The sequence below is a fragment of the Callithrix jacchus genome, chromosome 11, assembly GCF_049354715.1.
Source record: "Callithrix jacchus isolate 240 chromosome 11, calJac240_pri, whole genome shotgun sequence".
NCBI lineage: Eukaryota > Metazoa > Chordata > Mammalia > Primates > Cebidae > Callithrix > Callithrix jacchus.
Window position 1 is genome coordinate 125796721 of NC_133512.1, and position 15680 is coordinate 125812400.

At 35.7% G+C, this 15680-nt stretch overlaps 1 protein-coding gene across 8 annotated transcripts in view; it reads right to left on the reverse strand.

The window, feature by feature from the left end:
• Positions 1-12051: 12051 nt before the first annotated feature.
• CPED1 (cadherin like and PC-esterase domain containing 1) overlaps positions 12052-15680 on the reverse strand; it is a 316126-nt gene continuing 312497 nt past the window's right edge. For 7 of the 8 annotated variants that reach the window (XR_013524307.1, XR_013524306.1, XM_002752075.7 and 4 more), the window contains one exon: positions 12052-14094. Coding sequence is in view for 5 of the 8 variants with exons in the window: in XM_002752075.7 (XP_002752121.4) it covers positions 13882-14094 (213 nt within the window). In the remaining 3 variants the exon portion in view is untranslated. The remainder of the gene's footprint in view (positions 14095-15680) is intronic. The other variant, XM_054237765.2, reaches the window with a different exon arrangement.

The following is a 15680-nucleotide window of genomic DNA, read 5'->3' on the forward strand; positions in this document are numbered from 1 at the left end:
GATAGCTATGTCTTAATAACCAAAACCTGTAAATGTGATCTTGTTTGGAAAAAAAGTATTTTCAGGTGTAATTAAGAATGTTAATGAAATTCTCCTGGGTTATCTGGGTGGGCCCTACATTCTGTAACAAGAATCCTTATGAGAGAAAGAAGAGACACAGACACAGATAAGGAGGAGAAGACCAAGGTAGACACTGGAGGTGACACAAGGAATGTTTGGAACCAGCAGAAGCTGGATAAAGTGAGGAAGGATTCACCTCTAGAGCCTCCAGAGGGAGTGTAGTCCCCCCAGTGTCTTGATTTTTGGACTTCTGTCCTCCAGAACAATAAGACAATAAATTTCTATTGTTTTGAGCCACCTGGCTTGTGATGCTTTGCTATGGCAGCCCGTGGAAACCAATACAGTTGTGATCATTTTGGGGGAGGGGACATTATTCTAACACAAGGTATCAGTAATATTTTCTGAAAATTTCCTCCTGCTTCTTCCAAGTTATTTCACTGCTTTTCTTTGTCATTTTAGAAACTTGCGTCAGATGTCTGGTAATCCTTGGTTATTGCTCATGATTATGAAAGAGTACTTAAAAGCCAATTAGATGCTCACACCATGTGGGTGGGACTTATTGACTTTGGGTTTTAATTTAGGATGATTTTGATGGGTGATTTTATTGGCAAATCTTCAATGTCAATATATTTATGTCTTGTCTCTTAGGTTTGTCAGTCTCTCCAGAGAAGAATATTTTGGTCTTCTGTTTTGATGATATTGGCTAATGTTCTTCAGTCTAGTAGAAGAGAGCTTAAGATTCACTTAAATTCACTGTCTAATTTTTTTTTAAAGATTGATATATGAATTCTCACTTTTCTTTGTGTCCTTCAGTCCAAATACTCTGTATGTTACATTCTTCAAAGAGTGGAGCCACCATCTTCTTCTGGGGTCTCGTGGACACTTGTGAAGCTCCCTTTAGTGAGGGAAGCAATCTGGGGTTTAACTGCCTCCTAAACTTTTAGCCAGTCCTTTTATTTTTAGCCTTACTTTCAATTCAACCTACAGGGATTGTAGTGGTCCCAATTTCTAAGACTCTCAGAAATACTATGGTGTTGAACGGGTGGCTTCTTGACCTTCCACAAATGGCTTAGGTTTCTACTTACTTGAGGCTGATAATTCAGTCATTACTCAGTTATCTGCTTTACAGTTTTCAAAACCATATTGCTGTGTTTTCTGTGTCTTTCTTTGTCTTTTAGATATATGTTCCTTAAACATTAATTTACTGTTGTTATTGTAGACTTTTGGAAAAGAGTAAAAGTAAATATTCATGTTTAATCCACCACCTTTAACCAGAAATTCCATAAAAAGACGTATTTCTTAGACTCGTCATTGTTATTGATTAGGTCCGTTCAATGTCAGGACACTTGGGGTTGTATTTTTATTATTTATTAAATGTTTTCATTTTTACTTTCCTACACAATCTGATTTTTAAAATATTTTGATTATTCTTTCAAAACTTTTAACCATCTTAATGTATATTCATTATAGAAAGATTAGAATATTCTAATAAACAAAAAGAAAAATCATTTGTAATCCTAGGACCAGAGATACTTTCTGTTGACATTTTAGTGTGTTTCTTTGATTTTTTTCCTTGATTTTGTATGTTTTATACAAAAGTATCATATCGTACATACTGTTTCCGTAATCTAGTTTTTTATTTAATATATCAGAACAACATATTGTTTTAGATTGTGAGAATTTTATTCAGTTTTGTGGATGCATAAGTAGATGGGCAGAATTCTTTGGAAATTCTTGATCCTAACTCTTTGAACTGAGCTACTCTTGTAAACTTCCTGTCATCTCTAAGTGCATCTATTAGAGATATTAGAGGCCTCAGCAAGAATCCACTAAATAAAATTATTATTTATTGTTTGATCATGCTCATTTCTGTGTCAATTTTTTTTATAAGTCTTGCAAGCACACTGTGACCCTTGTTTAATGGCCTTACAATACCACCTAGTCTGGCCAAGTAGTAGGTTTATCCATAGTATGCAATTTTATACTTTCCTACAGTTCCATTGAAGTCATTTGCTCTGACACCATCTAAGCAGGTTGACTATGTAGCAGCTTCAGCCGTCTTCACTCCAGATAGTCTACTAGTTTGAAAGCAGGAATACAGGAAGATAAGAACAATGGACAAGAAATCCACGCCTACTAAGTTTGTGGTTCTGGGAAACAGCTGATTTTGTCAGGATCACTGCTAAGAGCCAAGGCCAGTTAAGACTTGATGTCAGTTACTGAAATGTTTGCCTGGAAACAGCTGATTTTGTCAGGATCACTGCTAAGAGCCATGGCCAGTTAAGACTTGATGTCAGTTACTGAAATGTTTGCCTGGCCAACAGAAGTTGCTTTTTGGTATTGATGTTCAGTCACCGTAATTCTAGTAGTATCACGCACTGTCTGGTATATTACGAGGCCAGGCATATTTGATCTGCTAGTTCCATGTTTCAAATCATGATTATTGAAAATAGATTCTGTTTGAAATGTGTACTGGCAGTTGATAAAACAGGAATTAATTTTCAGATGTTATTTTAACTTTCCAGGCTGATCGTCTTTCGTGTGAAGCAATTAGAAGAGTATCTTTGTGAGAAAGTTGAATCATGACCAGGTACTGAAAATATAGTACTCACTGAAAAAGTTTCGTAACTTAAAGGGTTAATTTCTTACACTTGGAAGTTTTGAATCAGAATTGAGGACAATTTTTATTACTAAGAGATGTTAGAAATACAGTAAGCAAATGAGTTATAGTGGTTAGGTTTATTTCTGAAGCAAGAAAACTCATGATTCTGATGACTAAGCTAAGAAAAGGGTTAGTTGTTTCCAAAAGTACCGCTAATCAGATTAGTTTGTACAAAATATGACATTTATTTTCCTTTTGTGACTACCATTATTCTGTCCCTGATTAACAGCATCTTTGTATGCTGTTGACAATGCAGTTACTTCATGGCTGTAAAGCCAAACACACATCAGGATAATTGAACATTTTAGTTTTCAACTAGAGGCAGTGACCCTTTGCTGCCCATTTGTGGCAGCTTCCAAGATCTGCTTGCTGAATTTGTGGTTAAATTCTGGAGTAGTTTTGCTGACTGATAATGCTGACACCAAATAACATCTGTCACCATTTCTTTAGGGTTTATGAACCTTTTCTTTCTCTTTTTAATTCTTACAGCTGTCATTCCTTCCCTTTCCTTATTCTTCTCACGTTCCTTCACTACCTCCTTTGTCTTTTATTTTGGAACCATAAGAATGGTGCTTTAAGCGTTTGAATCCTCTTCCCCAACAAGAGTTTAGCCAGTGCACATCTCTTAGGACACCATAGAAATAAACATGGCAAAATGGAGCAGATTCTGTTTAGGTAACAGTTATGCTTTTGCTTTTTATTTGTATGATAGGGACAAAATAATAGAATTTTTGTAGTTCATCCTCAGGCTATGAAACTGCCTTTTGTCTGTGGAGGCCAAAGACAATGAGCATGGTCAAATTTCAAAAATCTTTTAGAAGATAGAATGTCACCACTGCATTCTTTTTAATCTTCCTGGTTTTTCAGAAAAATATTCTTCTCACACACCTGTAATCTTAGCACTTTGAGAGGCTGAGGTGGGCAGATCACTTGAGCTCAGGAGTTTGGGACCTGCTTGGGCAAAATGACAAAACACTGCCTTTACAAAAAATAAAAAAATAATAATTGTACATAGTGGCATGCACCAGTAGTCCCAGCTCCTCAGGAGGCTGGGGTGGGAGGATTGCTTGAGTCCAGAAGGTCAAGGCTGCAGTGAGCCATGATTGTATCACTGCACTCCAGCCTGGGAGACAGAGTGACACCCTGTCTCAAAAAATTAAACTAAAAATAAATAAAAAAGAAAAAGGAAGAGAAAAATATTCTTCCATAGCATGAGATAGTTAGCATCTCAGCCAGACTTCACTGACAGACTATTCAAATTATCTGAGCTATAAAGGATGAATGTAGCTTTTAATTTCCATCAACTTTCAAGCAGGTTACTGTCTCCATTTCAACAATGCTTCTCTTCCTTGGCAACCGTCTAGGTGGTCTGCATTTAGATGCAGAGGACTTCTGCTTGAAAGTGCAGTGGTATAAAGAAAAATCTTTTGCTGCTTTGTGCAGTGGTGGAAACCAGGAAATGGTGAGATGGAGGCTCAAGAAATGTATTTATTAGGTCTTCTGATTATGCTGTATTGGTAAAATACAAAACAGTGGATAATGGGAGTAGCCCAATCAGGTCGTATCTGAAGTTTCTGCTTTCCCAAATAAATTGTTCGAATTCCTCTAGCAATTCCTCAGAGGTGCTATATGCCAAATCCATTGCTCATCTGTAAGTGATTTTAAAGTTCAGTCTTTAGAGGTGAACCTGGCACAGGATGACACTTGGTCACAGTGACCTCTAGGTAGCCAATGTCCCTCTGCCTCTCTGGCCCCCCTTTCCCCCACAGGAATCTTTATCCCAAAAGGGTTCTCTTCAAAATTACACTCTGTTCATCTTATTTACTAAATGTATGGAATTTAGCCAGTTATTGGTAGAAAAACAATGTGATTAAATTCACTCATATCATAAATGTGTAATAGCCCAACCCTCCCAAAGGTATTAGCATCTTAAGAGAGCCTGGAGGTTAGTTTAAGTGATTTCACTAATTGAAAGGATTTCAAACAGTAGAATGTAGTAAAATAAAGAATTTTGGACACAGTGGGGAATCATTTGGTAACAAAGCAAGAAAGCTTTTCATTTGCCCTGAATACCAGACACAGCTTTGTACAAAAGTATGAGTATCAATCTTATGCTTTGCAGTCCTCTTTATCCTTCCCAGATTCATATTTTGAAATCATATATAATGCTACTTGCAAAATTACATTGCTCAAGAATATGTCTGCTATCTTGGTTTAGGAAAAAATATGCAGAGAAATCTTTTAGCTAATGCACGGTTGCAAAAAAATTATAGAATTGGTGAGCGTAAAAGACACAAGTACCTATTTGAAACTCACCAGAAACAGATGTCTCCCCACCTCTGCTTTTCGGTGAAAATGTGATCTCTCTACCCATAGCACTTCCAGTTCCATAATTAAATTCAGTTGCATTGTTAATGTACTGTTGACATTAACTTGTATCTCATATACACAAGACTGGGAATACACACATGCTAACTTGAAACAGCTGTTTGCAAAATTATTACAATATGGCATACTTCTTTTAGCCATTATTTTCTTCTATTTAAACATGATTTGCATCTGTAAGCACTTATTTTATACAAACTTAAAGGAAGATTTATAACATAAAAATGAATTTCGATGTTGCATTAATATTGCATTTGTTGATAGTATGGTAGAAAAAGAAAGCCAGTAGAAATATTTCTATGGATCGGAAGCCATGCCCATTGGTCTATATGTTGGAAGGGCAGAGGTGGCATGAATATCTTCGCATATACTTTAGGCTCTGATAACTCATGTCTCTGAATGGGGCAATCAGTATAGCTTCTTTCCTGGCTCCTCAATTTGTGATGTCAAAATAGCAGACTCTCCCAGATAAGTTATGTGATACTCCCTGCTTCCTTTAATAATCCCATTTCTGGCTAGCTGATACCTGAAATTCCACAACTAAAAATGTCTTACTCTGCCCTCTCTTAAAAATTCAGTTCCCTTATAAAAGCTTGAGATATGGTTGATTTAGGCATGGGCATAACTTCATCAAATCCTTTCCAGTTTTGATCGAGTCAGAGTGGAGAGAACATCTGCTCCTGCTGAGATAAGCGAGGTATAGGGTACAGCAAAGATGAGGCCTGCAGCACCATAGCCCTGTGCAGACTGCAAACCTCAGGGCCCAGCACTGGGTGTCAGCAGCTCCCTGAACTTCTAGCAGTCTCCCCACTGAGTCCAGGAGGACAACTTCCACATGCACCCGACATCTTTCCAACTACTTCTTTCATACCCCACCTCAATCCCGACTGCCAATATACTAAATGCCACTGAATTTTATGCTTTAAATGAGTAAACTTCATGGTAGGTAAATTGTATCTCAATAAAATAGTTAAAAATAATACGTATACACAATGGGAAAAAACATTTGGTACTTGCTAAAGAGGGTATCAGGAAGTGATATTAATATAATTTCTAACATAGTGCCTTGTCAAAGCCTTTTAGGTAATTTCTATTTGGAGCACAATTTCTAACCCCAGAAAATATTGGAGTTTGTTAGTGCATTTTTTGTGGGTTTTTTTTTTTTTCATTTTATAAAAATTCATGAGTGTCTTTACTGTGCCGGGTAATTTGTTTCTAAACTGAGAATGCAAAGATTAAAACATAATAATGCTAAGTGAGAGAAAGCAGCCGAAAAAGACCTCATATTGTGTCATCTTATTTATATGAAACATCCAAGGTAGGCAAATCCATAGAAACAAAAACCAGATTGGTGGTCACTGAAGTCTGGAGAGCGGAGGAGGGGAAGGTTGAAGAGTGACTGCTATGTTTCTTTTTGGGATGATAACAAAGTTCCAAAGTTAGATTATCATGATGACTGTAAAACTGTAAATATGCTAAAAACCACTTAATTTCATACTTTAAATGAGTAAATTTCATGTAGGTAAACTGTATCTCAATAAAACAGTTAAAAATTCTGCATATACACACTCAGATGAACAAAAAACTCAGTCCTTTCCACATGGCATTAACATCCTAGGGAGGACAAACTTAGACAAAGAGAAAAAGGCCAGGTTGGAGTAAACAGGGAACATTAAGGGAATGCAAAGAAATAATACTTTGATCAGTATATGAGGAATCAGAGAAAGATTCCTAGAGGAAATAGCATCTGGGCTAAGAAGTAGTGAACAAAGAGAAGAGTGTGAGAGAACAATGTTTGCTAAGCCCCTACTGTACATTAGAGATTGGATAGTAGAAAGATGAATGGCTCAAAGTAATAACATAGATGATTATAGGTAATTATGCTGTGAAAATGCAATGATGGAGGTGGACACAGAAAACATCTAAGTCAAAAAGGGGAAACAAAAGGGTGGAGGCCAACTAGAAATTCGATTTGGAGGCAGGAAGCTGTGAGCTGTAGGGCGTGATTGTGCTGGATGTCCTTCACCCAGCGGATCCTCTGACACAGCTTACAGGACTCAGTCACTCTTCCGCGTAACTGTAACTAAGGATTATGAGTTACCTCTTAGCCATACTGAGGGTCATGTGAGCCATACTGAGGGGATGACTTACTCCTCAGCTGCCCATCTCAGCATTTGCCAGTGAGAAGGGCCCGTTATATCAGAGGACAGAGGCAGGGCATGTGGCAGGAGTCCCTTCTAAGAGTGATTCCTGTAAGTGATCTTTACTGATCCATTTACTTTCATCAGGGCACAGAGTTGTCCTGCTCTCTTTCTTTCACCGAGTTCTCTATAGTTTTAAAGGTTGGAGACTTCACACCTCCATGGTTTAACGTATTCTAGCATCTTCTTATTTTGGTGATTTCTGGCAGTTGAGTCACTTGTCACCTCTTAAGAAAAGCATCTGGCAGACGCTTACCCTAACACGTCCCTCCCTGCTCCATTGGTGCTTGGCGGAAGCTGTGAAGCACATTCCCCACATGTTCAGACCAGCACCTGGCAAAGACATCCAGAGATATAGAACCTGTTATACTAAAGGTTTTACATACTGCTATAAATCAAAAATAAGGGTAATGTTTTAATGGAACTAATTAGATGGATCTAAGATTATTTGATACTTCTCCATTATCTATTTTGTTGTGTGTGTATATGTGTTTGTGTGCATACATTTTATCTGTACATACACACACGTTTATTTATACAGTATCGATGAGTTTTTGTTTAAAAATAATCCAGAATTCCTGTTTTCAAGTCCTTTATTTGACACATACTCTGCCCAGACACAAACCAGGGAAGGTTTGGCTTTGACCCAATGGTTTTGACTTTCTTGTCTGCAGAGGCAGCATAACAAGTCCATGATCAGTGGTGAAGGGAAGGCATTTATTTTTACTGTATTTAGTGACAGTTTACTAAAGATGACTGCCCAGGGATGCTTCCATTGGAAGAGAAATCGACTTCAAGAAGCTCAGTACTTCAAAGACTTATGATGACCCCAGGAAAGAGAAAAACACCACGTAAGCCAGTCACTCACTTTATGATTGCCCATTCTTCTGGGAAATAAGAACCTGAGATTCAATGCCTGTATCAGCCTCATCTCAGAGTCCATAAATAATTCATGGACGGTATCAATTTATTTATAGGATAGGTGGCCAAGAGAGAGTTCCGGCTGTTTACCAATAACATGGCCCTGGAAACTCCATCCTATTGAAATAATTCCTGTTCTTGGCAGGAATAACTTGAGCTAAGGGTGTATCCACACCCTTTTAAAAACATACCATTGATTTTGCATAACTAATATGAACATTGAAATGGGTATTCTATAGAGGCAAGTGTGAACAGAGATCGGGTTTTCCCCAGTGGGTATGCCCATGTGGTGGAAACTGATGAACCCAAATTTGTGCCATTTGATGACTAAACTCATTTTGGGCTACAAGGGCATTGTTTCAGTTTTCACTCATACTATTTTTAATTCAGACCAAATTTTATCTTATAAGTAGAAGAGTTGTTGCAAATAATTCCATGCCCTGCCAATGACATAGGCCCTGATTTTTAACAAAAGACTCATAAACTCCTTTTATGATATTGTAAAACTGGAGAGCCCATGCCCATTAAAATATAAGCTTCATGTTACATGTAATTAAGGCAAGAAGGAGAACATAAAAATATAAGCTTTAAAATGTATCTTGGATTACATATTAAATGCACACAGAAAAATACTGCATAAGCCCCATTTCAAAGGCAAAGGTAAGGACAAGCAGGAATGATCACAGTAGATGAATGAGCCCTTCAATGAAAAAAAAATTAGTAAAAAATGGGTTGTTATTTCAAGTTCTTGAGGATATACTATATGGATGATTAGAGCATATTTTCTATTTTTCCTGATTTTAAATCAGAAAATATCATTAGAGTCACATTCGCTTGCTATTTGGTTAATCTAAGTTGTAATTTTTGGTCCACTAAAGTTTGCTTTTTCTTTGGAAATTGGACCCTCCAATGTGATTTGTACACTGAGAAGAGGTTGAAGAGAGATGTCCAAGGACTGTCAAAGATAGCAGGAAGGTGCTCATCTATAGCCATCCCCAAACCCAGTAGAGAAGCGTTTCTCCTGGTATGAAGGCCTATGCTGTAGCTTCCTTTCAATCCTTCACTGACTGTGGTGTACTTCATGGACTATCCTGGGCTGCACTACATTCAGTATTGGTTATATTACAAGTTACAACATATATTTGTTTCATTTTAGTATCCTTAAATTGTTTTCTTAAATTCAAATTTATGATTTAATTTTAAAAGCATACCAATTAAGGACCAAATAAAAAATCTGAGACTGGAAAGAAAATTAAAATATTTACCTTGATGCCATACACTGAAATTTCAATCAGGATATTTTGAACAGTGTTTATCATAAAAAAGAAAGTGGAAATACAATTGAACAAAATACATAAATAAATCACATACCATCATCATTAAACTGTACAGTTAGTGCTAAAAGCTACATCTAATTGATGCACTTCACCAGCCAACCATAAAATAAGTCACTATATAGTTGAAAATCAATTGAATACATCTTGTATTTATGAAACCATGTTACTTCTGAATTCTTAGGTACCAATAATCAATTGTAATTATTTTGCTTTTAAAACGTATCTAAACAGTTCAATGGATTTCACAGGAATTACCCTTTCATATTATGAAAAGTATAAATTTTTTTATTTTATATAATAAAATGAGTCATGTGATGCTACACATAAATCACTTAAGAAGACATCTTGGTTAGAGATATTAAATGTCTATTCATATCTAATCTACAATGAAATATTTTTCCCAGATGAATTACAAAGAGGGCTAGAAAAAATGTCTTTGAAAAACAGAATTTTAGAAAGTCCTCTGCAGAGAGTGCTACAGACTTGGGAGAAAACATCACTCAATATAAATCAAATCTAAAACCTAAGCTACCTAAATAGTACTACACTGTAGGAATTCTTTTATGGTGTTTTCCCAGAAGTGACAGTTTTTATTTTGCCACTACCATTAGATGGTTTTAAGTAATTATTTTTATTTACCTTGCAAATAGACTTACACAATTTAAATACTCTTGATCAGTTTTTACAGTAATATTTGATCATGTATCTAGTGTGTTAAAGCATAGTGATCTGTTGTTTAATAGGGCCATAAAAGAAATTCTTTACATTTCAGCAAACATAAAGAAAACACATGGGATACCATTTTAGAAGGACTGCATGGTCTATATGAATTAGAAAAAAAATGAGTTCCGCATCCCCCTACACCAAGTGAATGAATCATAAAGGAAATATGAAGTGGATAATTGCAGTTACTGCAGCAATAAAAACATGATCAAAGGCTTTTTGACAGTATGAAACCTTGGAAGTTGTGCCAAATACAAAATCTTGTTTGTAGGTGCTGGCAATATCCTGTTGTCTTTAGTAGGTCTTTGGGGGTTCCTGAACAACTTCTGGTTCATCCCCTTAAGCTGAAGCAATCTATTAAAATACCTTAGTTTCCAAGAGCAATAAAAATCATTTTAACTTTATGTACACATTAAAAAAAAACTACAGTAGCATTTGGAGAGCAATTAGTCCTTGATCCACTCAAAATGGAATCTGCTCTGTTGTCACTTTGTGCTTGAACATGTATGTATTTTTGAAGTTATCAGTTTATATGAGCTTACTCGGTCATTTTTGTTCATTTTAAATACAATATAGCCACTGGTCTTGATGAATTTGGAGATTTTTTTATAAGATAAAAATTCAGGTAAATTTTAGATAAAGACAATTTTTTCAGCATTTACTCACATGAAGGACCCCTTTGGAAAATACTTCATAAAACCCTAACCCTGATTTAGTATCTAGGCTCTTAATCTTGCCACTATAGTAGACACCCCTTCCTGTTCTACCAAAGCATTATACCTTTGAAACAACTCTTATTGGATTACATAATTTTGCACCATTTCTATATTCCCTCTTGGATTTGTTCAGTGAAAGGAAACTAAAAGAAGACATTTCAAATGCAGAATATTATTAGTTTTTTTTCCTCCATAAACATCATGGGAAATATTTTGATCTCAAAAATCAGTAATTTCTTCCAACAAATTCTTAAGTAGGAATCACTGCTCTATAGAGAAGGCTTCTAGGCACATGGGCAAATAACACAAGGAAGATTTAATGATCCAAATGTAAACCCAACCAGCAGGCAAATGTGAGCCCTTCTTTTTCAAGTCTGTGCAGAATCTTATCTACCTACTTGGGTGGCTGGCAAATAGTATACTGTGCCTTTAAACACACACACACACACACACACACACACACACGCGCACGCGCGCCCACCCACGCCCACCCACACACAAGATCAACAGTGATGCTTGCAAATGTTTACGCAGTTATTCTTGACTTTTAATGTTATAAATGTTTTCTTTAGTTTAGTTTGGATTGGATTCTAATAAATTCTTACCAAAATAATACTTTTACGCCTGAAAATGTGCTAAAATGCCTACTCCCATTTTTTCTCCCATTGAAATTAGGAACTTGCTAAATACATACAAACACATGAGTATACGCATATGCATACATCTAGGTAAAATAAAATGAAGTTTTAGTTAAGGACCAATTAAAATGATTCCTAGCATTTAAGTGTCTTCTTCTTAATGTTTTTAAAAAGCTTGTCACTACAATACATTATCTCCAAACACTTTGGTCATTGCACAGTGGGGAGTTCATCTGATCACAAACTTAGAGAACATTAAGCTTAGAAGGAACAATATAGTTAATCCTGTTTAACCACAGTGTAATACTTGAGTCCACATGATAATATCCCTGCCAAGTGGTCACTGTTTGCATGGTTGTACATCTTCAGTAAAAAAGAAAATAAAAGATACTCTGTGAACACTGACTATTACAAGTAAGACATTTATTAATGATATAATTACAATTGTTTCTAAAATGCATTATTATTTCAGCAGTGAAGAGGTACATACCAGACTAACCTCAGTCAGATGATTATGGTTAGATCAAAAGAAAATTACAAGAAATACTGATTGTAATACGGCTATAGAGTACACAATATGTTAAAACATGATGGAGAGGTTGCATACATTGGTAACATTTTGTGTCATTAAAAAAAAAAATCACTGAAAACCTAAAAATGATGTTTGCATTTAAGTGTATACTAGAAAAGTCTTTTATTTTTAAAGTTAATTCTGCATCATTCTTCTGAAAAAACTATCATCTGTAAGATGCAGATTTGTATTGTTTATATCAAGTGATATTTGCATTTATGTAAATATAATTTAAGACAGTTAAATATAAATTCATGTTTATCTTCATATAAAAATATATATAAAAATAGAGTATTTAAAGGAGGTGGATATTCATACAAAAGAATTGATAAATCAAAATAGGTGTTTTTTTCTATTATGGTAGTGAAATTGAGGTATTTGTACATTTGGTAATTTCAGCCATGTATTGAATTAAACCTATCAGCTTCCCACTTACCCCCAAAAAGACAAACCTTTAAAATCCTGTAACTGTGTAATGTTATCTCACAACAAAGCATTTGTATAATAAAGAAATTTACCATTTTGAGCCTAAACAGATAGAAGAGATACATATAATACATACATAATTCTTACTACTAGAATTAGGTATGTATAATATGTATGCCACAGTTTTAATTAAAATAAAAATTTTATGTCTACTCTAAATGTGGATTGGATACAATTGCTCAGGAAAATCATAATATAGATTCTAGTAACATAATACTACTTGTGGACATATGCAAATGCTTGATGGGAAAAAATGCCTGTGCATTTGAGAATGCATAATCCTTTGCAAAATATTTACATAAAATGTAATTGTAATTTTAAGTTACATAGGGCTGTAACGGCAAACACAAGATTTAAATAATATCATCAATCAAACATAATAAAGTAATACATGAGGAACTACATTTTGTTGCTCACTTAAAAATCATGTATTTCATCAATTCAGACTGCAGTTTCCCATCCAAGTTTACAGACAGGACAAGAGGGAATGTTTATGAAAAACACAAGAAGTGTAAAGTTAAATATATTGGTGTTTTAACTATAAAATACTTCCCTTTATATCTCTCTCATGGAATCTCTTCAAATTCCCTGTGGCACATTCTTGTTCTTTTCCTTTCATTAATACAATTTTTAAAAGTATAGGAAGAACTGTTTTTCGTAAGCATTAGATTTACAAAGCCTAAGCCATCATAAACACCACATTTTCTCTTGGTAATGAGTGCAGGCACTACCTCTACATGCCAGTGGAATGTAATTGGTTTTTCTCCTTTTCAATACTGATGTACCTATAGAGACGGTAAGACAAGACAAAAGAGCATTATCCTTTTTTTTTTTTCACATAATTCAAGTGTTTATATTTCTCCTTATTATCACAATGCCATACCTGGCCCACAGTGGTTCTGGTTAAAAATTATGTTTCAAGTAATGTTTTTCTACATATATATATTTCACTGTGAAATGAACTGGTGTTCAAGGTCACATCTTGAATTCGTAAAGCTGTAAGAAAAAGTTATCATTGCTTTGTTTTAGCTGTGTGTGTACTGGTGTGCATACATGTGCTGGTGTGCACAAGCATGTGTGGTCAATCCCAAATGTGTGTGATGCACAGTGCTTGGCTTCTAGACCATTCTCCAAGTGAGTAGCTTGTCTCCAGCTCCAGATTCAGTTCCCCTGCAGGGAGCCTACATAGTCCTTTTACTTGTACACATCCTGCTGAGAAGGATTTCAGAACAAACCTGATTTATTGGACCTCTGACATGATATGGTGATTGAAAATTTGTTACAGTGCCTTGTTGTAGTTTGCTTTGATTGCTGAAATATCTTCCTACGACATGATTTCTTGATCTTTTCATTTTAATAAAGTGATATTCTTTGGATAATTTTGATTTCACTACCTGCAAATGAAGAGCAAGAAAATTGTGAGACAAAATCAAGAACATCTGATCCCTGTATAATTAACTCTCAGACTTGAACACCCATCCCTGCCACACGGATGTTGCCAAAAGGGCATGAATATGACTTACGTAACCAAGAATGGCCGTAACTCATGCTTCAAAAAAGACCGAGGTTGAAATTCAACTTTGTCACTTTTCTTACCTCGTTGCAGCTGCCTCCAATGCAACTAAGGAACAGTCTCAGGTGATTTCTCTACCATTCTCTCTCTCTCTCTCTCTCTCTGTGTGTGTGTGTGTGTGTGTGTTTTCAGACCAGGTGTACTAACATACAGTTTGACATAGCACCACAATAGGAAAGGCACTAATGTGCCTTTGCCAGGCCACTGATTCAAACATGGTGCCCTAAACCTGTCATGGTACTCTTCTATAAAATGGCAACTAAAACTATTTTCAGAGAAAAGAAAAAAATTTTTCCATTGCAGACTTATAAGCTGTTATTTTTAGTGGTTTGGTTGCTCTGGGCACTTAGTATGTTATGGGATCTGGAGAGCTGCCAATGCACTATTAAGCTAATAACTTTGTATATTTGGAGATATAAATGTAGATTTAGTTTTAGACTTATTTGTTTTTTGAATAGGAGGCTAAAGTAAATCCATGTTGGATGCCAATATGCCATGTTGACTTCTGATTAACCCCAATCCTGGGAAGGTCTGTAAGATTTCCAGTATATCTATTGTTCTTTTTGCAAGAGCAGACTTATGTTATATCTTGCCCTTAGGTCAAAACAACCTTGATGTTTTCATACTTCAGTCTTCCTACACATCCCTGTGAATCGCCGTTTTCCAATGGCATATAAGCCCTGGTCTGAGGTGACAATGGTGCAGGGATCCACCATCTTGTCTTGCTGCCACCTGAGACACAGACATGGCTTCTGTTTGTAAGTCCCTTTTAAATGTTTCTTTAGAAGAAAATGATTTGTTTGCCTGTCTTCAGCCTCTCAGCTTCCTGAACTTCTGAAGGTAGGTTTGCATAGATCTGCCTACCACAGAGAACAGTGTTATTGAGAAGCATCATTCATAAAGCATAAAAGGGAATATAATAAAAAGTTTATTTCCTGTTTCTATTCCTATTCCTATTTGCTAGTTCCCCACCACAAGCTACTAAATTTTCTCCCCAAATATATTGTTAGTTTCTTGTGATTTCATTCATGGTTATTTTACATATGTGTATGTGTATATATATATATGTGTGTATATGTGTGTGTGTGTGTGTGTGTGTGTGTGGAGAGAGGGACAGAGAGAGACATCTAAACAAAGAGGCTACATTTATAATCTACTTGTACATTTTACAAAATTTGTCCTGGTGAAATCAAATAATTATCAACTTTAATTACTGGGTTAATCAAACTCAGGTTGTTAGCAGTAGAGAGCAAAGGGAAGACCAAGAGAGAGATTGGGGAAAAGTCGGGAAGTAGAAAAAGAGAGGATGGGAAAGAGAGAAAGTACTAATAAGGATGTTTTGTGTGCCTTTATAAATGAACAACAAATAGGGAAGCTGGCAAAATAGCTGAATAGGAAGAGCTCCAG